Source organism: Chaetura pelagica, unplaced genomic scaffold (assembly GCF_000747805.2).
Source record: "Chaetura pelagica isolate M959 unplaced genomic scaffold, ChaPel_1.0 scaffold45, whole genome shotgun sequence".
NCBI classification, from domain to species: Eukaryota; Metazoa; Chordata; class Aves; order Apodiformes; family Apodidae; genus Chaetura; species Chaetura pelagica.
Window position 1 is genome coordinate 1,453,408 of NW_009953217.1, and position 26,073 is coordinate 1,479,480.

The 26,073-nt window shown below is 41.3% G+C and overlaps 1 protein-coding gene across 1 annotated transcript in view; it reads left to right on the forward strand.

The window, feature by feature from the left end:
* The window catches only part of TMEM132C (transmembrane protein 132C), a 196,168-nt gene extending 176,077 nt beyond the window's left edge, over nucleotides 1-20,091 (forward strand). Inside the window, exons 7-10 of the mRNA XM_009997683.1 lie at nucleotides 11,008-11,213; nucleotides 11,675-11,948; nucleotides 12,143-12,334; nucleotides 18,892-20,091. Coding sequence (XP_009995985.1) covers nucleotides 11,008-11,213; nucleotides 11,675-11,948; nucleotides 12,143-12,334; nucleotides 18,892-20,091 — 1,872 coding nt within the window. The remainder of the gene's footprint in view (nucleotides 1-11,007; nucleotides 11,214-11,674; nucleotides 11,949-12,142; nucleotides 12,335-18,891) is intronic.
* The last annotated feature ends 5,982 nt before the right edge of the window (nucleotides 20,092-26,073 follow it).

Here is a 26,073-nt window from a genome sequence, read left to right on the forward strand (position 1 = left end):
ATTGTGTGGAATTTTTTGTAACTTTGGATTCAGGCAAACATACAGAGTTAGACTAGAAGTTGAAGATTGATTGTGCCTTTTAGCACTTGGCCTGTAATATTTAGTCATCAAATAAAGAGTGTATGGTTCCATTTGTATGGTTCGTGTAAAGAGCCTATGGGTAATGTTACTGCCCAGCAATTTGAATGTCCATCAGATCAAAGCTTATTTATATTAATTTTTACTGTGCCTTCCGTTTGGCTGCAGTTACATTATTTTCAGTAACAGAGTCCAGTGGAAATCTAAACCTAAGATATATCTGCAGGGAACAGGTAATAGTTTCCCAGGTGATAAGCCAGCTCTGGAGGCAGCTCAGTGTACAGCGTCTTAATCTGCTGACTACTACTCCTTTTACTTTTTTTATAGTCTCAGTTTCAGCTCTTAACTTCCAAATTTACAGTTGATTTCATGAACTTTAAAAGTCTTTGAATGCTCTAGACCTTCACACAGTGGTTCAACCTTTTAAAAGCAGACACAATTTATTATGGCACTAAAAATCAAGCAACAGCCAAATTTTACTTTGCTAAGCTGAAATTACCAATAGGATCCATATATCTGGATCCATTAATAGTAATTGCAGTTGCATGTGCAGGCTCCTTGTCATCTCCTGGAAACTCAAGTGGGATGTAGTTGCTTTTGCTGGTGCTTTTGTGCAGTTTGCTCAAGAGCAAATTCTGCTCCAGGTTCCCAGGTCACCTGCCTGCTGGAACAGAAGCAGTTTCAATCTGTGAAGAGCAATTTCAGGAGTCTTACAATATCTTGTGTCATTTCCAGATTGAAAACTCTTGATAATGCTTATGAACTTAAAAGATGTTTTTTCCATTAAAATAACTTGAGTTCCAAAACCTTCAGTGCTATGTGTATTTCAGAAGCTACTGAAAACATTTTGGGTTTGTATTTCATCATTCTTGGACTAGCTTTTATCCCATTGCTGCAGCATGAGGGGATGCTGTAAACATGGTATTAAGTGCTTATTTTATTGCTGTTATTCATAATTGGTAAATTAAAAGCTGGGTATTAGTTGTGGTGTATTAACCTTGACCTTATTTACTAGTTTCTTTTCATTTTTAAAAGGCATTAATAGCTTTGAGATATATTCAGCTCAAAACATGGTTTCAGATAGCATCAGTTCACACATGCAGCTGCTGTGGTTGTCACTGGAAACAGAAACACAAATCTTGCCTTCAAGGTGTTCCTCAGTAGCTGGTAATGATGAGTGGGCTTTTGGTTTCCTGGGGTCTTCTGTGTAGAGGATGACATTAATGGCAGGTAGAGGCCACTGCAAGAAGGTCAGGAATTTCTGTTAGAAGCTAAAATCTAGGACAGTGTCACAGCTGTCCCTCTCTCATCACAGTAACTTGAAACAAAATCCCAGATCAAAGCAACATTGAACTGTTGGGGGCTGAAAATCTGGCTGAGGGGTTTATGGTTAATAGCTAGAAAGGGCTGGAACTACTGCTGGTATCCACACTTTCACCGCACTAGTGATAGGACTTGCAGACACCTGTCAAGGTTACAGATCTTGTTTAAAAGCCCAATCCAGTAATCATTTACACACATGAGTAATTTTGCTGTGAACACTGCTGATATCAGGGAGCATCCTCATGAAATACTCGTTTAGGATTCATAAATGTTGCAGAGATTTGGCCATTTGTGGTAGAAACAGTTTATGAAATGAAATTGATTGTTGCTAAATAGACGCACTCATGTTGAAATGTCTGCTGTTCATTTGTGAATTTATGCAGATTAAAGGTCAGTCTGGATGCTGTGTAACACATGATGCAGGAATGTCTCAGTTTGCCAGCCAGGAAGCTGACAGATGTATATATTCCTAAGAGATCAATAAATACTTGTGTGCTAATTGTAGTAATTTCTTTTGTAAACTATATATCTGGAACCGTATCACAACACCCTGTTTACTAAGGAAAAGTCATCAGCACTTCATTATTTAGATAATACGTTGCTATTGCCTTAATATACCAAATCTTACACAAATAGCTGTTTCAGCCTCTTCCGTTGTTTATTTAACTACAAAGACATTTCCCTGCTTTTCCGCGCTTTCCAGTATTTACAAAACTTGAAATTGATTTTAAAACTAAATACAGAAGCACTGTTTGCACAGTGCAGATGAACCACTACTTTGCAGTATCTATAGGTATTTTTATTAAAAGTTGTGTTTTTCTGGCAGTAGTTTGATTGCAGCTGGAAGCTGAGAGGCTGAGCTACAGGCAGCTATTAAAGAATCCAACTCTTAAGCCTCAATCCTGTACTCATTAAAGTGCTGCCCTCATTAAAGCCATCAGGAAAGCTCACTCTAGAATTTGAATGGTATGAGGACAGTCCCTCAGGCTCCTTAGTGTTTCATCATTGTACCATGGCTATCCCAGGAAAAAAAACCCAAACAAAACCAGAAGTCTTAACCAAAGTAAGATCTATGGATCTTACTTTTCACCATATTTTTAGCACCAAATAGAACAACACTCTGACCTAATTCAGTGGCTACATACTGGGGCAGCATGGTCAGTTGCTCTCTGGATGTCAGACTTCATAGAATCATTAAGATTGGAAAAGACCTTCAAGATCATCAAGTCGGACTGTCAGCCCCACACCTCTGTGACCTGGTGGCTCCCACCACTAAGGGAAGTTACCCTGCCCTTTATTTGTACTAGCCCTACCTAGAAAAGTGTGGTTATCCCTGCAGAAGCAAGGCTGGTGTTTGGTTGGTGAGAATAGAGGTCCCCACACTCTGTAAATATATTGACCTGAATGGGGATCACCTTCTCCCCACAGCTGCTGGGGAACAATGTCCTGTGGTAGCACCAGATGCTGCTTCCTGATCTACTTGCTTGCATCCAAACCTGCACTTCATTTCTGCACCTCAGCACACACATATATTCTTTGTATGGGGCTTTATTGCAAAGCCTTCAAGACTCAGAGGATTTAGGGCTTCATGTTATGTTTTTAGTGCAGGTTATAGAAGAAAATAAAAACAAGGGGCTGGCTGGAAAGAACTGCTTGTTCCTACCAGCTATGTTGATTGAGGAGGAACACTAACTTCCAATAAAAAGCTCCTACAGTGAATATAATGCTATTGATTTATTGCTCATTTTTTACTTAGGTCAAATAAAACTCCATTTGGAGTTTGTTAGCTAGATGCAACTGTTGTGGAGCTGAGCATGCTGAATAACGAGTAGGTAGATAAACTTCTGTTTAAAACAGGTCTCAGTCCTAACTCAACCCTGTAAAACAAAGGCAGAAATGCAAAGTCATGCTAGATGGGGATTCCAGAAATCCAGTGTGGTCTAATAATAGACAGGCCATAATCTGTGAGGTCAGTTTAATGAAATGTTCTATTCTGTGGTTTTATGGCAGTCCTGCAAGATTCAGTGAAACATGGAAGGGTCAATCTAAGCAACAGTAGCTACTGCCAGTCCTCCTCCTCTGTAATGGGCAGGCAGCTGCTCCTGGGGGGTTATTGCCTCTTTCAGATACTTCAGCCCACACAGTCAAAATTGTAGCAATACTCTCATTTTAAAAAATAAAGTAGCTGTATAACTTTCTGAAAGGATTATAGAAAAGTTGGACTCCTCCTCATAAGGTGCCTGTGTGCTCATTCCCAGGCTTCCCAGGCCTCCCATGGATAGCTCCAGAGTCAGGAGCTGAAAGCTCAGGCTGTGTGACACTGTGTGGAGAGCCAGCAGAGCCACAGCACCCACTGCTTTTGGGTCCTCAGCGTGGCTGTCTGCATGGGGCTGTGGGGACACACCAGCAGGCTCAGATCAAGCGTGGGATCTCTGTCACATCCACTGCATGGTCCAGATACCCCCAAGGGCCACGATTAATGGCCTTTCTGAAGTTTGTTTGGCAGCTGGTGGACTGCAAATACAGTTCCTACTCACCACACCCTCATGTAGCCTTGAATGCACTGGAAAGCAGAAGCTGTACCTCTTTGTGAGTCCAAACCCAGCCGCCTATTTCTCTGATGCCTCCTTTTTCCTCTTCTGGCACTGTGTGTTCCTGTGATTTGTGTGAAACTGAAAAGCTTTAAAAACAGGAAAGAAAGTCACAGCATGGAAATTCCATGTTTTGCTGTTCTGAAGTCTTTGACTTTGTAGACTTTTCTTATGATATATCTGATATGATATGTTATACTCCAAACAGAATTGCAAATAGAAAGTCCATATCTTTGCCCTCCTCCATACTTTTCGTAGTCCTGTGACTTCCTGGGATCAGTATACATCAGTGGAGGGGAAGAACTTCAGGGGAGCTTTAGAAAAATGAAGCTTTACCACACCTCCCTGTCAGATGCAAATACAGTGTAATGGCCAGCAATACCTGGAGCTTCCACAGCAGATGTTCTATCATTGATGTACAGCACTACTCCCCAAGCAGTCAGCCTCTGTGGAAATTGAAACTCAAAATTGACATGGTCTGAGATGTTTAAATCCAGCCATAAAAGCTGTAAATGCCTTGCCATCTCATGGTATGCAAAAGTCTCAATGGCGGCTAAAGAACCTTTCAAACCATATCCTTGCAGACTTCTTTCCTTGTCATCTCATGCCTTCCCCCAGCTCACTGCCTGCCTTAGTGGTGTCATATGGAGAACCTATACATCCCAAATGAAAAATCAAAGCAGACAGTGCCTCAAGTTCCACAAAAAGTGCTTCAAAATCAACTTCAAAGCTGCAAGAACAAGACCAGGAAAGTGAATTAGAGAAATGTTGTGACAGCTATAGGTTTGATGAGCAGATAAGCAGTTTTCTCCAGACCTTTTTGAATAATAGTCAGAAGAAAAAATAGTTTGCTTCTCCTTTCCTTTTCTGCCAATAGCTGTAATTTACACATTGCAAATTTTTATATTGCAGAGAAATATTAAGCAAGAAAATGAGAAGCATTGTGATGTCCTCTACTGTACACCTGCAGTCCAAAGTGTGCAGTTGAAATTAAAAGTCCCTGCATCCAGCCCCAAGATCCTGCTTTGCCAAGCAAGATATTTGGGTCCATGCTGCATAGATAGTCTGGCAAATCCCTAGTGAGTAGGAGCCAAACTCTGTTTGTCCCCATTTTCAGAAATTACTTGTCTTGAGAGTGCACAAAACAAGACAGATTTTGTTTTACATGATGGTGAGAGCTACAGAGAGCTCCTGTGGCTCAGCACAGCTCCAGTTGAGCTTCACAAGCTGGTCATTTGGGAGCAAATAGATGCCCTGCAGTCTCAGCTGGCATTTTGTGCCCCTTTCTTTTACTGTCTCCGTTCTGTTGAAGTGAATGATATTCCGTTAGTTAACTGTACTGCTTCTGCTCTGCAAAGCTGCCAGCAAAGTCTTTGTAATGAGATAAGTTAATACACAGCCTTTTCCCTAAGAAATGCTCCCTAGCTTTGGGGGTTTTCTGCTTAGTTTTGCTAATCTGGCTGCTGATACTGAAAATGCAGAACCCTTCTCAGCAGTGTCCAAATTGCTTCTAAGCTCTGGCCCTGATTTGACAGAGCTCTCCTCTTCTTCAGCACTCAGGGCCTGATCTCTGGGTTATTGGTGCGGGTGTTGGGAGCTTTGCCTTAGGACTGATGGCAGGGCTTGAAGCCACACTGGGAATGTGGCAGCTGTTCACAGGCACAAAGCAACACCGGCACACAAGCCATGTTATCCAATGGATGCTAGAGGTAGAATGAGGCTGAAATCAGTTATTAAAGTGGAATACCTGCCCTGTTCCCTCATCAGTGTTTCCAGAATGGGAGTAAAGTCTTCAACTATTTCAAGAAACAAGCTAATTCTTGTTCTTTTGGTGGTTCATAGGTAAAAAAAACTCTGAAGGTTATTCTTGCACGTAATGTGAAAAACCAAGCCTTTCATTTATTAAGATGACTGTCTTACCAGTGTTATGTCTGCATTGCAGTAGTTACCTTTATGCTCACCCTAGGAGGGGAGCTTTTGGCCTCCCTTTCAGAGTCTCTGAGCACAGCTCCAACTGAAGTCACTGGGAACAAGGGATGGCTCTGGCAAGTCAAGTCACACTAGCAATTAGCAACTCTTGTAATGGATACTTCCAGTTTCAAGCCTGCTCTAACAGTGTCACAAAGCTGTAAATACCATTCTAGAGATCATGGAAGAACTCAAGTCTGAAGCTTCAATTCTTATCAGACTTAAACAATTTAACATGAAAAAATTAATAGTATGGGCCTTGAGACAGCTTCCATTTTCCTGTAGTAGGTTATTGAATGTTCAGGATTATGTAGCCAAGCATTGAAATCCTTTGTATGAAGCAGTGACCATCACCTAATGTTCACATAGCATAGGATTTCCTTTATGTAAAAGCATAGTCTTTAATTGGAATCAAGGCTAGAGAGCTATATAAAGTATCTCTCAAAACCTCTAGAATTTAATAAAGAATAATTCCCTTTCTACAGAGAATGATGTTGAAAAAAAAATAAATCTCAGAAGAAATTCTATAGCAAGAACATGAATAATAGAAAATCCCCAAACACTGTTCAGAAAGCTTGTTGATGATTATCACTGTCTAGTATGCTCTATATAATATGAAAGAGTCAGTATATTCTGTGGTTCAGTCATTCTGGTGCTCTGAATTCCTTAATGGAATGAATTACTGTTCCCAAAGCTTAACCTCCATGAGCTTCAGTTGCCCTTCTGGTAGGTAAGAGTGATGAAACTGAGCTGAAATCCTGGAAGTGTCAAGTATTTGAAAATCACTATTTTTTACTAATTATCCTGTAAAACTTTTCATTCAAATTGAGATTCTTTTGAGAGATAGTGGAAAAATCTTTTTGCTCATAGAAGTGCTTTCATAAATATTTAAACATTTATGTAACCTTTGAATATTTTAGTAACATCTACATTAGTATAACAGAAATGGGTAAATTGGTTTACACATTAAAATACAAGATTCTGAACCTGATGAACACAAGCAGGACATCTACCATTATCCTATCTCCTCATTTCTGTTCAGTCTGAGATTTTTCACATCTCAGGATGTTTAATTAAGGGCAAACCACACAGACTTTGACCTAGAAAATGGACAGATGCCTCACAAATTTACAGTGTTCAGAAACTTGAGAGGATTGGTGTATCAGTACCTTCTCTTGTTGTCCTTCAGAACTGTCCTGAGACAGAGACCTGTTGGTATGGGCTGATGTCTCTAGAGGTGAAAAACCACTAGGAGAATAAGCAAACTTAGACTAGACTCACAGAGACAGTACCACTCATTTATTTTTAGGTCTGATAAGTCGTTCTTTCCACTCCCGTGTACAACAGATACAAAGCGGAACAGACAGTGTTTTGAATTCATCATCTTTTGATAGACAGTCTTAGTTTATATTTGACATGAAATTTGTCTTTTGTAAACTGCCTGCCTCTGCTAGTAAATGAATGAAGATTTTGCAGGAATCTGTAGTGGAATTTAACCCAGCAAAATAGGGATGTTCTTAGAGAAGTGTCAACAGCCTCTTTATGGCTGCAGACTCCAAGGCAGGACATGTTCACATCCATGGTCACATCTTTCATGGTGACTTCAAGCAGCTCATGCTTCTTTCTTGCAATTCTGCAATACAGAGATTGTGTGGGATCAAGACCTTAATCTGAAAGGAGTAAGTAAAGGAAGACCCAGAAGTTTTGCATTTAACTGGTGAGGGTACTAGGAATCTCCTTAATATTCACTGCAGCCATCTGTTCCTTACCTGATGGAAAGGTACATTCACTCCCCAGATCACACAGTTCCATAGGTAGTGATTCAGGAGTGACTCTCCTGATTTCCAGGTGGTAGTTTTCTCTCTCAGTTCAATAAAATGTGATTTGTTGCAGAGAGAAACCAATTCATTTGGAAAGGCAGTGCACTTTGTTACAAAGGGGCACAAAAATAAAGTGCTAGAAAAAAGGAAGACAAAGAAGAAACCTCTAGGGAATTGTGCTTAGACCTGTCATTTGCTGTCTAGCTTCTTTATTTTAGTTTTAATCTGGAGACAGAAGTTAGAAAAATAGGGGAAAAAAGGGGGAGAGTAGCTTAATAATGAAAGAAACTGCTGAAATAGCATCAGAAAGCTCTTTAAAATGCAAAACTTCTTGCTGATCTGCTAGGCAGAACAGGAAAAAAAATAATTACTTAAAGGTAGTGGCTAAGCAGACTTTCCCTTCATCATCTCTCACTTTTTCTGATGCCAAAGATAAAAAGCACTTTCAGAGGGAAAATGTTTTCATAGCAAAAGCATAAATACCACAGAAGATGAGAGACAGATGCTGTTCACAGAGTCTCCAGCCTCTATTAGAAACGTCTTTTGACTACTGTGGGCAGGACCCCCAGGTGAGAGCTGGTCATTGTACTGCTCAGTGACCTTCCAAAAGCATTGCAAAACTCAGGAGGGGCACAGAGAGATACTTTTATCTATCAAAAATGCTTGAACAAATGCACCTTTTTAAGGTAAAAATATTTCAGTTCTAATGTGATCCAATTTAATTTATTCCTTTTTTTAATCTCCCTCTGTCCTTCCTCCATGGTTCCATGTTACAGTGTTTTGGGTTGTCCCTACCTACCAGTCTTGTGCTTCCATCTCTTATAACCCCATATAAGAACAGATCCAAATAGTTTTGCCAAGTCTGCTTTGAATAACTCCAGAAACAAGTTGACTGATTTTATTTCCATCCGAGTTATTCTGACCAAAGGGCTCTGGTGATGTGCCACATAATCCCTACCCTTTTTTTGGGAGGGACATCTGCTTAGCAAATCAGGCTTTACACATGGCTTGTAAATTGTAGCCAAATTGATACACCTGGATTTGTTCTCTGATGCTAAGAAATCCTTTTCATTGATTTTTTTCTAGGTGGCACTGTGTGAGTTGAGGGCAAGGGAAGCAAACCCACTTGCTCTCATTTTGCTTAGCCCACTATAGGTTGGCTTAGCTGACCTGTGTTGCTTGCAGAAGCTGTAGATTATGGAATGCCTTTAACTGAGTAGTTCTTGAGAAGGAGTTTCCTTAGTCCTGTAGGTATGGAGAGCACACTCACATTGTGAATTAGACACTGAGAGACTGTTGCCCTCTCCCCCTCAGCCCCTGTGTAGCTCTAGTTGGGAAGCCTGTTGCCTTTCTCTGACAAAAACAATCAATGTTCCTCTGAAAATGGATACCTGAAAGCACCATAGTTAAAATGCGTACAATCATAGAGTGCAGTACAAGCTTTGCTCTTCCTGTACCCTTTGTGTGCTACCTCTTCATCAGAAATACAGGAACAGAAGAAAGAGCACATGTAAGGACATTAGCTGTGCTTGTACTTGGTGAGAGTAATGTTTTTCTCAATGCAACTCATAAAGACCTGCCACTATTGCTGATGCATGCCCAGTAATAAATATTATCCTTAGCAATTTTAAAGGCTGCGTGGTAGCTACCTCCTTAGGATGCTGTATGTATTTGTTTAGCCATTTGTTTGTCAAATACCCATAAATGCATATAGCAGCTTTACAAATACAGATGGAGATTGGATCTCAGCCCAGAATCATTTAGGAATTGCAGTTTTGCTACTATTGTTATTGTGTTTTTTTCCCTGACTGTCACATTTGCTGTTACTGGCAACACTGGGCTTTAGATAACATTAAATCATACATCTAGACTAGACCTGGTCAATCTGAAGCTGAGTATGTTATCAGAAATCTTTTATCAGCACATTAGTATGTGCATAAATAACCAACTTGCACAATCAACTCAGAAATTTCATTCATTAACCTTTGGAATAAACTCCATAGAAATGAATAGGATGGAACCAGTGTCAGGATGGCAACGGCTGCTGCTCCAAGCAGAATTAAATTAGATCTTATTGAAGAGCCTCCCAACAGCTTCTGCTGGAAGGCACACAGGGCTAAGGAAAAAAGAGCCATATGTGAAGCTGCCTTGTCAAATGCTCCAGACATAGGGTCTTCTCCCCCAGGCTCAGAGCAGATGATAATATAAATATATGTTCAGGTGGAGAGACACATTGTCACCACTAATGATCCTTGTTATGGCTGATGAGATAGAATTCTGATGGGATGGAGCAAGAACTGGGTTTACTGTTAATTTCTGCAGACATACCAGCTCATTTAGTAATGTAACAGCTCCCACTGCTCGCCACTTAATGTGTGATTAATGTGGCACAGGATTTCCCCAGACATTTATGACACCTTTAGGAATAGATATGACAATGACTTTATCACATGGAGTCACTTCATACTATCTGCATCCCTCTTAATGATTTATATATTCAGAAGTGATTTTATCACTAGTACTCAGTAACGTAATAAATGAGAAAACTCAATGGTCTGTAAATTACAACATTGATTAAAGAAGTGATTACTGATATAACTCTTACATGACTGTGATGATGCTTGCTTATTTTTCAGGACAGCATTTACATGTTAATGATAAATCTACTGCAGTGTTTAGAAATACTTCACAGCTTTAATCAAACTGTAAACATTTATAAACGCATAATGTTTATTGTAGAGGAAATGTGTAGACTTTTTTTACTCTTCAGTGGTTGAAATCCACTCCAGAGACAGCTTTGTCATGAAGATTGAAAGCAGCATCACCCCCTGATGATACTCATCAAGTTAGAGCTCTGATGTGCTGCTTGCCTCCACTGAGACCTGTTTTAGTTTGTTGGTTTTGTCTTGACCACTCCCTGAAGGAGCTTGGTTGTTATAAATTCCACAGCGCCGTGATCAGCTAGTGGCTCACTGAATAACAATCAGAAAATCTACCAACAGATAAATAGTATCTAGTCTTTAGGCATCTCCAGCATAATTATGCCTCCTGAGCCAATGAAAGATTTATTTGTTCAGCTGCTCCAATTGTAAAAGGCCATCATTAACATGCATAAAGAGGCGGGAGCCTTCTTTTTGTTTATTTTTGAGATGCCAGGGTTACACTTTGTGCTTGTTTTGTCACAGTGATTACCTTTTCTTCTCTCTCTCACACTTCCCTCCCTTTAGGTTTCTGACAGATGTGACTATGTTTTTGTCAATGGCAAAGAAATGAAAGGCAAGGTGAATGCGCTGGTGAGCTTCACGTACCAGTATCTGAGTGCTCCTCTGCAAATCACAGTCTGGGTTCCACGCCTGCCCCTTCAGATTGACATTTCGGACACAGAACTGAGCCAAATAAAAGGCTGGCGGGTCCCTGTTGTTTCCAACAAGAGGTGGGTTTGAGTTGCTAAATTTCTTGGCTAAAATGAATGGAGTTAATTTGGACTCGCAGCAAGAAGAGCAGCAGAACCTGCACCCAAAAGGCAGCATCTTGCCCTGAGGAGCAGCAGTACTGAAATCCCCAACTTTGCACTGGATATCTGCAGATATAATACAGTTTTAAAATTTGTGGGAGTTTTGTTTCAGTGCATATGTCTGTCTTGAGCAACAGAATGCAGTGTGGTGCTCTGTTAAGTTCCACTTAGAGATACTGTTAAGACATACCATCTTGGGTGAAGATAGTCTGTTAGTATGGTCCTTCATCATGAAAGGTAGCCATGAATCAGCACTGGGCCCAACACAACAGGGGGCAGAGCTGCTTTTTAAGAAGGTACTCTCCATTAGCCCTCTAATGCTAGTTTTCCCTAATGTTCTTAAAAACATCTCTTCATACTTTATTTTTTTTTGAAAACAGACCTACCAGAGACAGTGATGATGAGGATGAGGACGAGCGGAAGGGAAGAGGCTGCACTCTGCAGTACCAACATGCCATGGTGCGAGTCCTCACACAATTTGTAGCTGAGGATTCTAGCCCGTGGGGTCAGCTGAGCTACCTCCTGGGCTCAGATTGGCAGTTTGACATTACAGACCTGGTGGTGGACTTTATGAAACTGGAGGATCCTCACATTGCCAAGCTACAGGAAGGCAGGATTTTGATCGGACGTGAAGTGGGAATGACAACGATACAGGTACTGTGCTCTAGACTGCCACGTTCTGCCACTGCCATCAGAGAACCTGTGTGGGGTCATAAATCCAACAGAATGCTCTGCCATTTCATTTCCATGCATAAAGCTTTAGGGAGAAGAAGGGATTATGATCTTAAGAAAGCTTATTTTAATTTATCAGCTTTTTCCTAAGTTGATTCTCTTGTGTTTCTCCAAAGGTTTTGTCTCCCCTGTCTGACTCCATCCTGGCAGAGAAGACCGTGACTGTGCTAGATGACAAAGTGACCATAACAGACCTTGGAGTCCAGCTGGTGGCTGGGCTTTCACTCTTTCTTCAGCCAAGTGCAGCAAGTAGTCGGGCTATTGTGGCTACAACTGTTGCCCAAGAGCTGCTTCATACTCCTAAGCAGGTATTGTACACTCCCTGTTTACTGTTGCTGCCTTTTGAGATGGAACAGGGGTTTATCAACATGAAGTGTAGGTGATAATTTGTAACGAGTTAGACTTCAAAGAATAGGTGTAGTCCATGTCCATGTCACTCACTTTCCTCTAGAGGTACTCTGGAATTCTCTTCTCATTTTGTCAGATCAAGGCAAACAGTTGCCCTGGAACAGATTAAAAATAAGGGTCAGTAGCAGTGGAACAAGCTTTATATTCATTGTTCTTTCAGTCAGTTGATTTGAGGAGTGAGACTGGGGATCATGCAATTAACTCTATCCACAACTGTCCCTCTCACAGAAAAACTGTATTTAATCTAACATAGATAGGGAGAGCTCTCAAGTCAGGTTTTATGGCCCATTTTCATGATTATAGTTACCTAATTTTCTGGAACATAAAAATAATTTAGATTGTTTTATAACTTAGTAACAGGAATATGTCAAAACTAGAAGGACATGCTGCCCATCTGTTCCATTTACTGCATCCTGTAAACATAAGAATCTTATGTAATTAACCCATTTATACCCTTCTCCAGGGCTTAGAAACCATGTCTGACATATTGTCCTCAGACAAAGACTGTAAAAGCAAAAGCTAAAGCAAGCCTAACCCAATTCTGTTATGTAGGACAGAGCACCATTTGTCCTGCAGCATCACTGGAACAATCATAGCTTTGATTGCAGATTAAAGAGCTTGTGAATCTGGAAAGGTAGCACAGATACACTGTCAACTTCTCAGATATATAGATGATCTGTCCTGAAAATGCAAAGACATTTATCAACATCAGGTTATGGCACATATTTACAGGGCATGTCAGCAGTGCATGACAGGACATCTCCCATTGCATTGTGCACAGCAATATGATATGACATGGCATAACATTGGCAAGTTATTAAATAATGCAAAAGACTAAAAAATGTGTAAACGTGGAGTTTTAAAAATTGTTTTTCCAAGCATCTGTGTTATGGAATGATTTTTGTGAAATATTTGGTTGAAGCTGATGTTCTTTTGCGAGGTAATTTCTGTTTCCTCCGAGTGGCACATTTCTGATGCAGAAGTGACTGGACACATCAGGGTCAATGTGAGCAGTGCCTTCTGCTTCTGGTCCTGCTGGGCAGTGTGGGATGCTGCTGTCCCTCCTCTCCTCTTCCTGGGCCCACTGCATCATGCTCACTGAAGATACTGACTGTTTATAAAAAGGCCTAAATATCAGGGGCAAACCTTTTGGGTGCAACTGAAAAACAAAATAACAGTTAAGACAGCTGAAGATTTTATTTTTCTCAGGAATGACTGTCTATGTCTCAGCATTGGCACATGGAAAAAAAAAAACAGTCAATGTGTCCTTAGTCAAATGTTTTCCTTGGCTCCACTTTAGCACCTTCAATAGCCAAGCTTCAACACGGATTAGCAAATGTCCTTGGGTAATTGGTGCTGTGGCAGGCACAATATTGTCCCGAGGAGACTAAGCAGTATGTCTGTGTAGTGCAATAGGAGGCATAAAGCAGTATCTAGATTGTGCCATTGCAGATCTTTCAATATTATAGGAATGAATTTAGTATTTTTTCTATGACTTCCTTTCAATGAACATAATTACTAGATTAGGTACTTCATTATAGTGACCACACAGTGTCTGCATAAGTACCACAAAACAGCCAGAACACCAGGTCCTGAAAAGCTGGCAGTTTCTCCAAGTACTTAGCAATCTAAAGAGGGTAAACTACAATTTTTTATCTTGGATTCCTTCATTTAAATACCTTTATCTATAGTTGAGCTACTAATTACCTAAGGTGACCTTGAGGGATGCTGAGCCCATACCTTCTTTTGTTCTCTTAAGACAATGGGGAGCTCATTGGCACTGAAAAGTGAATCAGTGATTTAGGTGCCTAAAAATAAATGTAGGTTGACCAACTTCTAAATATCAAAGTTGAAATATCTTCTGAAAATTTGGAAACTGTAGCTGTGAGCAGTCTATTTTTAGTGGCCATCTGCTCAGGTAGAAAAGCTGTTGCATTTGTTTTGCTGATGGTTGTTAAAATCAACATTGCCATCTTTAAGGCTTCTCCAAACTGTAGATTAAAAAAACCTACAGTGTTTTAAGTGTTTTCTGATCTGAGTGAGCTTCAAGAACTCTTCAATTTCAGCTGGCACTGCAGGGAAACTCAGCCATATCATAGCTTTTTCATCACTGTAGGGTATTTAATGTGGTATAATGGACTGAAATGGGAGGGTGGGTAAAATAAAAGAAAGAAAAAAGAAAAGCTTTCATAAATAGCTGTGTGTATTAATATATCTCTCTGTGCTACTAGGAAACTGCAGATATTTTCTTAGGGGGAAAAAAGAGCAATGTTAGCACTTTCTAAAGGCCACATTCTTTTTCACATGTGTAGCTCCTGGTGACATCAGTGACGAGACCCAACCCTGTGAGGTCATCTGCAACCTCAGGGAATGTTCTCCAAAATGTCAGCTCTCACTCTGATAGGAGGTGAGGGTGCTCAGCCCCACCCGAATCAGGGTGACAACCTAGAGTTGTTTGTGTGTCCCTGCCTTTTGGATTGACATGATACTGACCTGTTTTAACTTGTGTCCGTCAAGCGAACTAGTTCTAGTTGTTATTGGCACCTCACAGATAAATAACAGATATTTTTATTTATATATTCTTCAAACTGACAGAGCAATGTAATGGCTCACAAGTATGGTAAAGGAACTAAGCAGCATGGGAAAGGGAGAAAGGATGTATTGTTAGATTAGAATCTGAATTCTTCACTTGCAAATACAAGCAAATCCCCCCTGGAAAGGAATATCACATTAGCAGATTGGACAAAAAGCAGAGAAAGAAGTGCATGCTAGGGGAATGCATAGTTCAAATTAAGATCTGAGTCTTGGCTGCCTTTCATTGCCACGTCATAATGATCAAGCCAAATTTTTACTACACAGGTCACAGGCTTGAAAATAAATGCACATGTAATACTTCGATATTTCATGTGCTAAAATTGCTAGGGAAATGCATTTCAGCATTCAGGTCCCCAGACAGAACAATCAGAGCTGGCCTGATAGAAGCTGCTGAGGACAGTATTCCGTTGCCTTTATTTGAGGGAGGGATGCATGTTTTCTGCAGAGCCATCCAGCCATCTATTTTTTTTCCTTTGGTGTCCTGCCTAATTCCAGGACTGTTGCAGCTGACCCCAGCAACTGAGGACTTACTCACAGATACTTTTATTTGTGCTTCAGAGAATGAAGACTATTAAAAGGGCTCTTTATTCAGGGCATAGGATAAAATAAAATATACTGATCAGTTCTCAGATCGATGTTTCTAGGCAGCAGAATTCTCTAAAATGCTACCGGTCCTACACACTTTACTCCTCTTTTGCTTTAAGAATACAAGACACCATGCCCTGGCATCAAGCTGTCCCCAGCTTGTTTTTTTGTGAAGTATTGAAGAACACAAGGGAGATAAAACTGCTAATAGAAAGCAAAATGCAAGTTTATCCAAGAAGATTTATCAAGTGGCATCTTTGGACTGATAAGCAGCAAGGTAAGTCAAGGCCAGAAAAAGTGGTGGAACTGCAGCAGAGCAAGAAGAACCAACCAAGTGTCTGATCTGGCCTGTAGTTATACCTGGAATGAAGGAAGGGAACAGCAAAAGCAAAAGGGAAAATGCAGACAAAATGTGTCTTGATAAATACAGTTTTTAATGTGCTTAGGGAAAGCTGACATTTGATAACCAATAGTGGTTGTGGAAAGTAATTTCTTCATCTCCTCCGGACTGGATTTTGTTGTCATTAATGTGATCTAATGTACATTGTCTGACTCACTTCACATCATCACAGTTACAGTATAAATCATCCTTTTCTTTAAGAAGCACTGGCACTAATGTGTTGTTGTGGTTCTTTTGTTCTGGGTGTGTAATTGTGTGTGTGTGCGGATAGATATGTGAAAGAGAGAGAAAAAGTGGATGAAAGAAAGGCTGGAGAGCCAGATGATCCCTCAAACTATTTGTTTATGCTCTGTAATTAATGAACACAAGTATTTGTCACCTCAGTGTTGAGGGCATCAGACTAGGGGCAGCAACTTTGCAGGTAAGAAAGCTCCAATCCATCTTCACCTGCTGATAGTAATTGGAGGACCTTGTCAGAGATTCAGTAGGGATTTATTGATGCTTTATATAGGATTTGCAGAAACAGCTCTTTGAAGGACGTGGTACTAAATAATTTCTTTCTTTATTTCATTCTTTTTTTAGCTTTTCAGAATTTACAATAATTTGGGACATTTCCTTCCTCCCCCTGCCTTCAGCTTTCCTTTAACAATGTGAGTGAGAAGAGATCATCTCTTGCCAAATAGAATATTTGGGCTGATACAAAATACTTGGGCAAGATTTGAGATTCTGCCCCTCTTTCTCTCACTTGTTTTCTTTCCCTTTTAATTAATACTGTCCATAGGATAAGCATGACAATGTTGCATTGTGAAAAAATCGGTTCTTCCTATGAAAAAAGGGTCTTTTGGAAATAAAAAGCCTCAATGCTGGCTGAAAATAATAGCTAAGCTATCGCACACCTCCTGTTATCTATAGCAAATCACATATGTCTGCAAATTTCACCTGGCTGCCATTTCATTTTTCTCTGTCTCTGCTTCATAAAACCATTAATGCAGAAGAGTGGAGAAATAGTGTAAAGAATAAAAGTTGTTTTGAAGTTGCTTCCAACTTTGTCCAATTCTAGCCATTTGGGCTGAATTTTTCTATGTTGGCTACCTCTTAACCTGAAAGGTGCCTGAGGGCTATTAGAAAATAAAGGAGTTGATAAGAAAAACAAAGAAAGATCTGGGTATCTTGAGAAGAATATCTATAGCTGGTGAAATTATGCTGATGGCTTTGCCTTCAATAGCTTGATGAAAAACGAGTGTATCTTACACACCTCTGGATGGTGCTCAAGGCTGTCCTGAGGGAGAAGGGAAGCAACAGGGTATTGAATTGTCACAGGAGCTGCATCTATTTCTCTCTACACAGATCCACTAAAGCAATAATCCTTTGCTTTCCCACGACTGAGTTTGCTCTGCCATAGATTTCTATTATAGAAATTTAAGCTGTGCCCTGCAGCTTTATGTTTTTGTCTGTTCAGCCATTTCAGGGTTGTTTCTCTAATGAAAGATCAGCTGTTTTAATTTCCTTTTGCAGTTCATCCTGCCCTGCTTCTGAGCTACCATCGCTCCATTTCAGCTGTTTGAAGTGCATTTGAATCAACAAGAACTTTGCCTTCTTTCCTGTTGTGCCACGACTTATTTTTCTTCTTTTAGTCCTTCATGAACTTGCTGATAACACTTTGGAAATCAAATATTCAGCATAGTCCAACCTTCTGCACAGCCAAACGCCCCTTGCTGTTTTCACTGAAAACCTTTAAATCTAACTAGACGGGTAGCAATTCCCTTTGTTTATAACGATAGTGGAACAAATTGTAGCCAATTGAAAACCATATTAGGTTGTAAATTTGTATTATGGCTGGATGTTGACAAGGTGGCAATGTTTTTCCCTGATGGTGATTTGCAGCCCAGTTGTTCTGATGTACCCAGAGTGTGAAGTTATTAGGGCCATCTGTGGTTCAAGTCTGGGAAGAGAAGAACTTGGGGTTTGTATGAAGTTGCACTCCAACAATCTGCCTGCCCATCGGCTGCCTGAACAGGCAAGACATGGAGCAAATGAAAAAATAAACAAATCTCCTGCAAAGAAAGCTACTGAGACGTGGAGAAGTAAATATCTATATCGTCTGGATGGGATTTCAAATGGCAGAGAGCTGACCTCTAGCTTTGTCTGTGCTTCTAATAATGACTTCTAACAGTGCTACCTGCAGAGAACAAAGACAGTCCAATTAAATCCAAGCCATTTGAATTTTTGTCGTAGAGATCATACCAGAATCCCCATCCTCCTCTCCTTGACACAGGAGTCTGGTGGACTTTTTCATTATCTCAAGGATAAAATATGTTTTACTTACAACAAACCTCTCTCCTGCAAAATGGCAGTTGTTCCTTGAGTCTTTTTCTTTCAGGTGAATCCTCTGCTCCAACCGTTTCCAAGATACTGTGGTAGCTCTTTATTCCTGCTAAGATGTTTATGCCTTGTTTAATTTAACAGCTCCCTGTGACACCTGTGTATGGGGAACATAAGGAAAATAAGTGTTCTGTCAAGTGCCTCTAGTAATTTTTCTGATTTGTCTCTTTCAGCTTTTGATGACAGGAATTACTTTCTTTATAAATCCTGTAAATTGCATCTTGTTAATGGACACTTTGGTATTACGGACATCTCATATCAATTATTTTATATGTTCTTTTGCAAAACACTTGCAGGAAGGATAAGAGTGGAACCTTTAGTGAAAAATGTGACCAATTTTCTGCCCCATCAGTTGAAGTTTGGTTTGCTTTAAATGCAGTGCAGAGCCTTTGTCTTCCATTTCCTCCAGCTGCCATTCAGAGCTGAGAGATTGATGAGCTGCAATGAGCTGTTTTATTTAAGACCCTGTCTTTAACCATATTCCTCTCCTTTCAGGAAGCTGTAGTAAGCACCTGGATTCAGTTCAGTGACAGCTCTGTTACTCCGCTGGACATTTACGACTCTAAGGACTTCTCCCTTGCTGCTGTATCCTTAGATGAAGCTGTTGTCTCGATCCAGCAGAACGCTGCCTTGGAATGGCCAGTTGTGGCAGCAGAAGGTGAAGGTCAGGGCACGTTAATCAAGGTGGACATGATGATTTCTGAAGCCTGCCAGAAGTCCAAGAGGAAAAGTGTCCTGGCTGTGGGCAATGGCAACATCAAAGTAAAGTTTGGCCAGAATGATGCAGACTCTGATAAAGGTGGAGATTATGATGCTGATGAGATTGAAAACCATGCCAGTGACCGGCGGCACAAAGTGTCAGATCAGGAGCGGTATGGCCAGGAGGGACGATACTATGGTAGCTCCTCAGCAGAGCGAGAGGAAGGTGCCATCAGGAAAGCCAGCACCACAGCAAAATCTGTCATAAAAAATAAAGTCATTAAAAACAATAGGCTGGATGGGAGCAAACTCTCAGACGATAGCCAGCTGCAGAACATTCCTATAGACTTCACCAACTTCCCTGCTCAAGTAGACCTCCCAAAAGGCAATGCAGGCATGGAGGAAAATGACCTGGTGCAGACACCCAGGGGCCTTAGTGATCTGGAGATTGGGATGTATGCTCTGCTTGGGGTCTTCTGCCTGGCAATTCTAGTCTTCCTAATAAACTGTGCAACATTTGCACTGAAGTACCGTCACAAGCAGGTTTTGGTGGAAGGACAGACCACCATGACACATTCCCATGACTGGGTCTGGCTGGGAAATGAAGCAGAACTGCTGGAGAACACAGCAGATGCGTCACCTCAGCAGGATGAGCACACAACTATTATTGACCGAGGCTCGGGTTGTGAGGAGAGCAACCAGCTCCTCAATGGCAGTGCTCAGAAGAACATTCAGAGCCAGGTTCACAGATGTGCTGACTCAGGGGGAAAGCTGGGAAAGGAACAGAAACCTGAACCTTTACATTCACCGACATCTAAACGGAAGCGGGTAAAATTCACAACATTCACCACCATCCCACCCGATGATGGTTGTCCTACTGTCAACTCAATCCTAAGTAGCAATGATGATGACATTAAGTGGGTGTGCCAGGATATGGACCTGGGGGACTCCAAAGAGATACAAAACTACATGGAGAAGTTCAAAGACAAAGTGTAGCTCCTTGCTGGTTTTTTGGGTTTAACCACACCTTGATGCCTTCAGTTCTACAGTCTATATTGGGACAGAAGAGGGGGAGGGGAAGAAATCACCAGGAGAAATGATGAGGCAGTTTTTACAATCAGGGAAAGAAATTTGCCAAACTGTCCATGGTTTGTTTTCGGTTTTCACTTGTTTCATTTTTCCAGCAGTTATTCTGCTACTCATGGATTTAGGAAGTGGAATATAAATAGCAGAAAGGAGCAAGTTAATGGTATGACCAGTATGATGGACTGGGCAGGATGAAGTTGTGAAAATTGGTTTTATGCACCATACAAATAATAATGATAGTAATGTTTCAAAGTACAAAAAATATTTGTTAAAAGGAAAGAGAATCTAAGAACATGAAAAGAATAAGCAAGAGACAAGCAATAACTTGTCAGTATTTCTAATAAAAACATCACAATTACGGACATGATCCACAAGGAGACTTTTTAAGATTTGTTTCTCAAGCTGTTTCTTTTTATCCCTTCATTTGAAGTGAAGATGTGTCTTTGGCATGACATATGAAGGAGGAAGAAATTACCTGGTATTTTTATTTCTACATTTCTGTTTGCTTTGTAAGTTGAAACAATAATTTTCCCTCTTGTATTTTTCTTTTAAATATCTTAAAAACAGGAGGATTTTCAATTCACTAAATTTACAGTGGACCAAGAACAAGGATCTTGTTCCTAAGTTTGCTATAAATAATCTCCTGTCATTTAAAGAATTCAAGGGATAAGTATTGACCAATCATTTCCACGTGATGTCTCTTCTGAAAGCCTGAGCCTCCATTGTTTCAGCCTAGGTAGAAATACGTTCCATTTGGAAGAAGTATTCATTTTACTTCCAGGTTTGGATTGTTTATTTAGGGTTTTTTTGTTGTTTTACATTTCCACTACCAAAGTTCCCATGTTTCACCAAGGGAAGAAGGTGCTGTTCTGTGTTAGCTTTTAGAAGTAACAACTGATGGGAGTGCCCCACTGGTACAGTTTAAATGTACCTGGAACTGAGACCGTCACAGGCCAAATATGTACAGCCTGGATTTTGTTTTTTTTGCCAAGTCCATGAATTCATAATTTCATTCTGTAATTTTCTGTTTATTCTACTGCTACCTACTCTCATCAAGCTCTGAAAGCTAGAAGAAGAATAAACAAAAAGACATTGATTGTCCCCAAACTTTTATTTCCTTGTACTGGAAGAGCTGGCCTCTGGACACTGTTGGAAGGGAGGGAAATCTTGCTGAAGCCAGATCAAGAAATATCTGGACCTATTTTATAGATTATTTTTTTTTCCTTTGGACCAGCTGGAAGACTGACAATTTTAGACTAGATTGTAAAGCTGATGTTTTGAATTAAAAAAAATACAAACCCAGTAATAAATCTGAAGTAAATGCAAACCAGAGTTGTAGATTTGTTGTGTAAGCTGGCAGAACTGTGTTGACTCAGTGCCAGTTCACAGTGATGGAAGATGCAGATCAAAATCCACACAATGATTAAACCACTGTCATCCAAAACCTTTTGTAACTGAAAGGAAGATGGTATAATCCAGCCTTTTGGAAAGCAGTATTATGTCCTGACTGTTAGCTGGAAGCACTTGCATTGTCCTGTCTTTACCCATGTATTTCTTTTTCTTTATTTTATTACTAAACTCAGTAGTTTGTTTTTTTACTTGGACAAAATCAATCCTGCCACCCAGTAACATAGACGGACGTTTTAACAAGATATGCCTAGTATGCATTGTAGACTGAAAGAATGTAATATTTATTTATACATGTTATACAAATTGTAATTAAAATGCTTTACATGGCTTGACAAATTAACCTCTTTTCTGAAGGGAGGGGGCTCCTTTTGTCATTTCTGTGTTGAAGTACTGCATGCACTGCCTAACAGCTGAAACAAAATCTAAGCCGGTTTCTGAAGAGAGAAGAATATGTGGAAGTTTTTCACTGTTCTGACCTTTCTTTTGTGAACTGCTTCCCATCCCACCCAACATGTGGTGATGATGATGGATGGCAGGAGAAGACAGCAGCCAGGCACGGTTCATGGCAGTGTCACTATTCATCTTGTTCATCTTCATGCCTACCATCAGCACGAGCAGCTCCGGGATGCTTGCTTCTGATATGTGCAACTTTTGTACAGCCCACTCATAATTAATTATGCTGCTTCTCTGATTGATACAGTAGGTTCAGATGGAAGCAAGTTTCACTGAATCACAACTGACATGTACAAAGCACCCTGTGTTCCAGAGGACCCTAAGCAACTTTACAACCTAAGCACAGTGATGCATCAGCCACCCCTCAGGGATCAGTATCTCTTCCTAGGAAAATGCAGGTGTCTCTGAGGTGCAAAAGGCAGTTAGAGCTCAGAGCTGCAAAACACAATGGCACAGGAGCAAGAAATAGTATGCACCAAAAATAATACACCACGGTAGCACAGAATATAATGGTTCAAAGCGCATTTTTAAGAGCACTATTAAGGTGCTGAAGGGCCCCTGTTACAGCACGCTTGAAGGATGGCATCCCCAGGAACTCAGGGCTCCCAAGCATTTCCTGGGATACTGGTACAGCACTGGCTGGACAGGAATCAGTGTTTATAGTCCAGACACCCTGACTTTGCTCTTTGCTTTTGGCAGCTGAGGCGTTGTGAATAAAAGAATATCTCCACTTAACATACACAGTTGGCAATGGGGATAAAACCTTGTGAGCAGAATTCATCTTGCTTTGTGAGCAAGACTTCATTGATGATTAGCTATGTGTCAGTTCTCAGTGGCAGTGTCTTGTCATTATGTTGAAATCAGAAAAAACTCTCTCTGCAGAGACCCTCCAAAGTGGGTGGTTTCACAGCCTTGCAGGCATCCACTGGCTGCAGCCCGTGGTGCTGGGTTGGACTCTTGCCATTCACAACTACATAGGGCATTTTACGCATGCTGCAGATTACCTTGGTCATTTGTTACAGTTCTGACTTACTCTTTATCTTGTCTGTGCCATCATAATCGCTTTGCAAATGCTGATAACCATGTACAACTGCCAACATGAGCACATGCATGGCCAAAGGGAGAGGCTTCAGCTGTGGGTTCTCAAGTGCAGCCATTTGCCCAAAGCAAATTGAACAGCAACAGAACATCCCTGGAGCACAGAAAATGGTTTTGTTTGATTATTTATTTATTTTTTTTACTAGCACTTGCCTGTTACTGATGTCTTTTAGTTCCTGAGTTACCTGCTAATGGAGTTCAGGTAATCTCCACATTAGCAACCTGGTGGGGAAATAAAGCTGTAAGAGAAGACACCTGATGTACTGTCTGCCATAATATGACCTGGTACTTTAAAGAAGAAGGACCACTGCTCCAGGTTCTGTTCCATATATGTGATGGTATTTGAAATGTGGAAAAGATGTTCAGACAGGCCCAATGTGTTTAACAAGAGGCCTGTCTGATGCAAGGCCTGTGCTGGTTGGGAGGAGGAGGGCTCAGGAATCTTAAGTCCCAAAGTCCTCCTTCAACTATTTTGTTGGTCACAACTACAGCATTTCGGTTGAGATCCACACCTGCTGTAAATCTGTGTATCTCCACTGAAGTCATCTGATAGAGCCATGCTAATTGACAGGAGCCTGGAGTTTTTATTTAATATATATGGTAAGTCCCTGACTGTTTAGGAAGATTTTTAAAGCTGCTTTGCTGCATGATAGAACTGAATTTGTGTTCTTCCCAGGATGAGGGGTTTGTTTTCCCCTGCTTTCAAAGAGGGAAGACATAAGGCTACCAGGAGTGTGCTTTGGAGACTTGGGTGAGACGGTGATAATTCCTGCTTCTCCTGGCACAGCCTGTTTCCTGCCTCAGCAGCACCTGCCAGCCTTTGGGATGTTTCTTCAGACAAAGAAGGGAGAGCCTGGTGCCATACATACCTGCTGCCTAGGGCCTGGCTGGTGGAGCCTCTGGGGAGGAACTTGCTTTCTGTCCTGGAAACCTTGGCACTGTGCTTCTCTGTGATCTTTGTAGGTCCTAAGCTCAGAGGAACCTTGGAGGAGGCCATTGGTTTTGGCTCATGGCTGAACAGGAGCATGTCTTCAAAATTGCATGGTCTTTGCAAAGACAGGCTGTATTTGAAGAGATAACAGAGGAAATTAAAAAAAGGGAAAAACTAATGCTTTTGCATTTAACTTTTCTGAAGCTACAGAACATGGTGCTTCAGACACAGAGGCGGACACTGGAATTTTCAATTTATCTTCTACTGACCAAAAATTCCGTCAATCCCAATTCTGAGTGAGCCACTGTAAATTATCATCTCAGCAGGGAAGAAACCACCAGGCTGCAAAATATCATTTATTTCAGACATTCACATTGGGTCAAATGCCAGGATTTACATTTCTGAAGCTGCGCTGCGGGATGGGGCGCAGGAGCCGGGAAGAGCCCTCCTGGCCAGGCCAGGGAAGCTGTGAGTGCCAGGGGTGCGTGGCTGCAAAGACAACGCGCTGCAAGGGGCGTTTTTCTGTCCCGGAGCCAAGATGGAAATTCATTAATAATAATTTGCAGAAAGCAGAGCTGAGCTCAGTGACTTCCAAGTGTTGGTAAAGGATAAAAGCGCGGGCAGGGCCCAGGTGAGCAGGCCCGAAACTCAAGGCCCAGGCCCAGCTGGGCCCGAGGGCCGGGCCGGGCAGCTGCGGGGCGGGGGGGAGGGAAACAATTAGTGAAATCACCTGGGGCAGTCGCTAACAAAGAGCCCAGCCCCGAGGGAGAGGAGGTGAAGCTTTTAGGCTCGAGCAGATGAAGGTCAAGCTCTGTGTGGAAGCTGTGCCAGGTGAGGAGCGGGGGGGAGGCGGGAGCAGTGAAGCTCTCTGGGGCGGTGAGGCCCTCGCTGCTGGTGCAGAACGGACCGCGGTGAAAATGTGAGTCCCACTTTGAGATTTTTTTTGTTATTGGGTTGTCTTTGGAGGGAAGGAGAAATTTTATTGCTTGCTTAGGTGCCCGAAATTCGGGAATCGGCAAGATAAACTGTGTTGGTCATGCCAACTGCAGATTAAGCTGCAGTTTGATGTGTATATGTACGTGGGAACACCTCATAGTGCAAGGTTCTGGATCAGATGCTGGATTCAGAAGCCTTCTGGTATGTTTAACAACTGGGGAGTCCGTGTTCCTTCAACCAGTGAGCATGCTGACCTGCCCTCAGCTTCTGGAAATACTTTGACATTGATTAAATTTGAGAGATGACCTGAAAAAGGTCCTTGATTTTGCAAAGCAGGGATGCAGGTAGTTCATGGTGCTCTACCGAGCTTGCTGGGCTGTAAACAGGTCAGTGACCCCCAATGCTCGCACATATATTTCTTCTCCCTCCTTCCAAGACTGAGCAGCCATAGCAGGAGGGGTGTTGCTCTGTTTTGAAAAACTCCTAAACTGGGTTTCAGTGCTTAAAAATAAGCTGTCAGCAAAGATGCAGCAGCAGACAGAGATAATGATGCAAATTGCCAAGTAACTCTCCCTCTTGATTTCTTATTTTGGATAAACTAAGACCTATTCTTTTTGTGTTTATGCTAGAGAAGGATTAAAGTGTTTTGTGTGAAGAAACAGCGTGAAACTCAGCCACAAGCATCTTGGAGACAGTATGTCTGATGTTGAGCTGAGCCGTATCAAGTTGCAAAGACAGCCCGTGCTAATCAGCCCCTTGGGTGCTGGAGGGATTGCTCTGTGCGCTGTCAGGCACCTTGCAGCCAATAATGCAACTTTTTGGAGGTGCAGTAACATTTTTAGAGATAGGTGGTCAGAGAGGCACCTGGCTGAGAAATGCCTGTTCTGCCATCGGCGGTATCGAACTCCGCTCATTTACTGATTATTTCTTTCAGTGTTGCCTAGTTTAAGCTGCCATCTACCTTCCTGAGATTGCTGATTTAACTTGCAGCATTGCTAACGAAAAGCAACTGGCACAAATTAATGTGATTAAGATCTCCTGTCCTCTGTGGGGAGAGGGAAAGA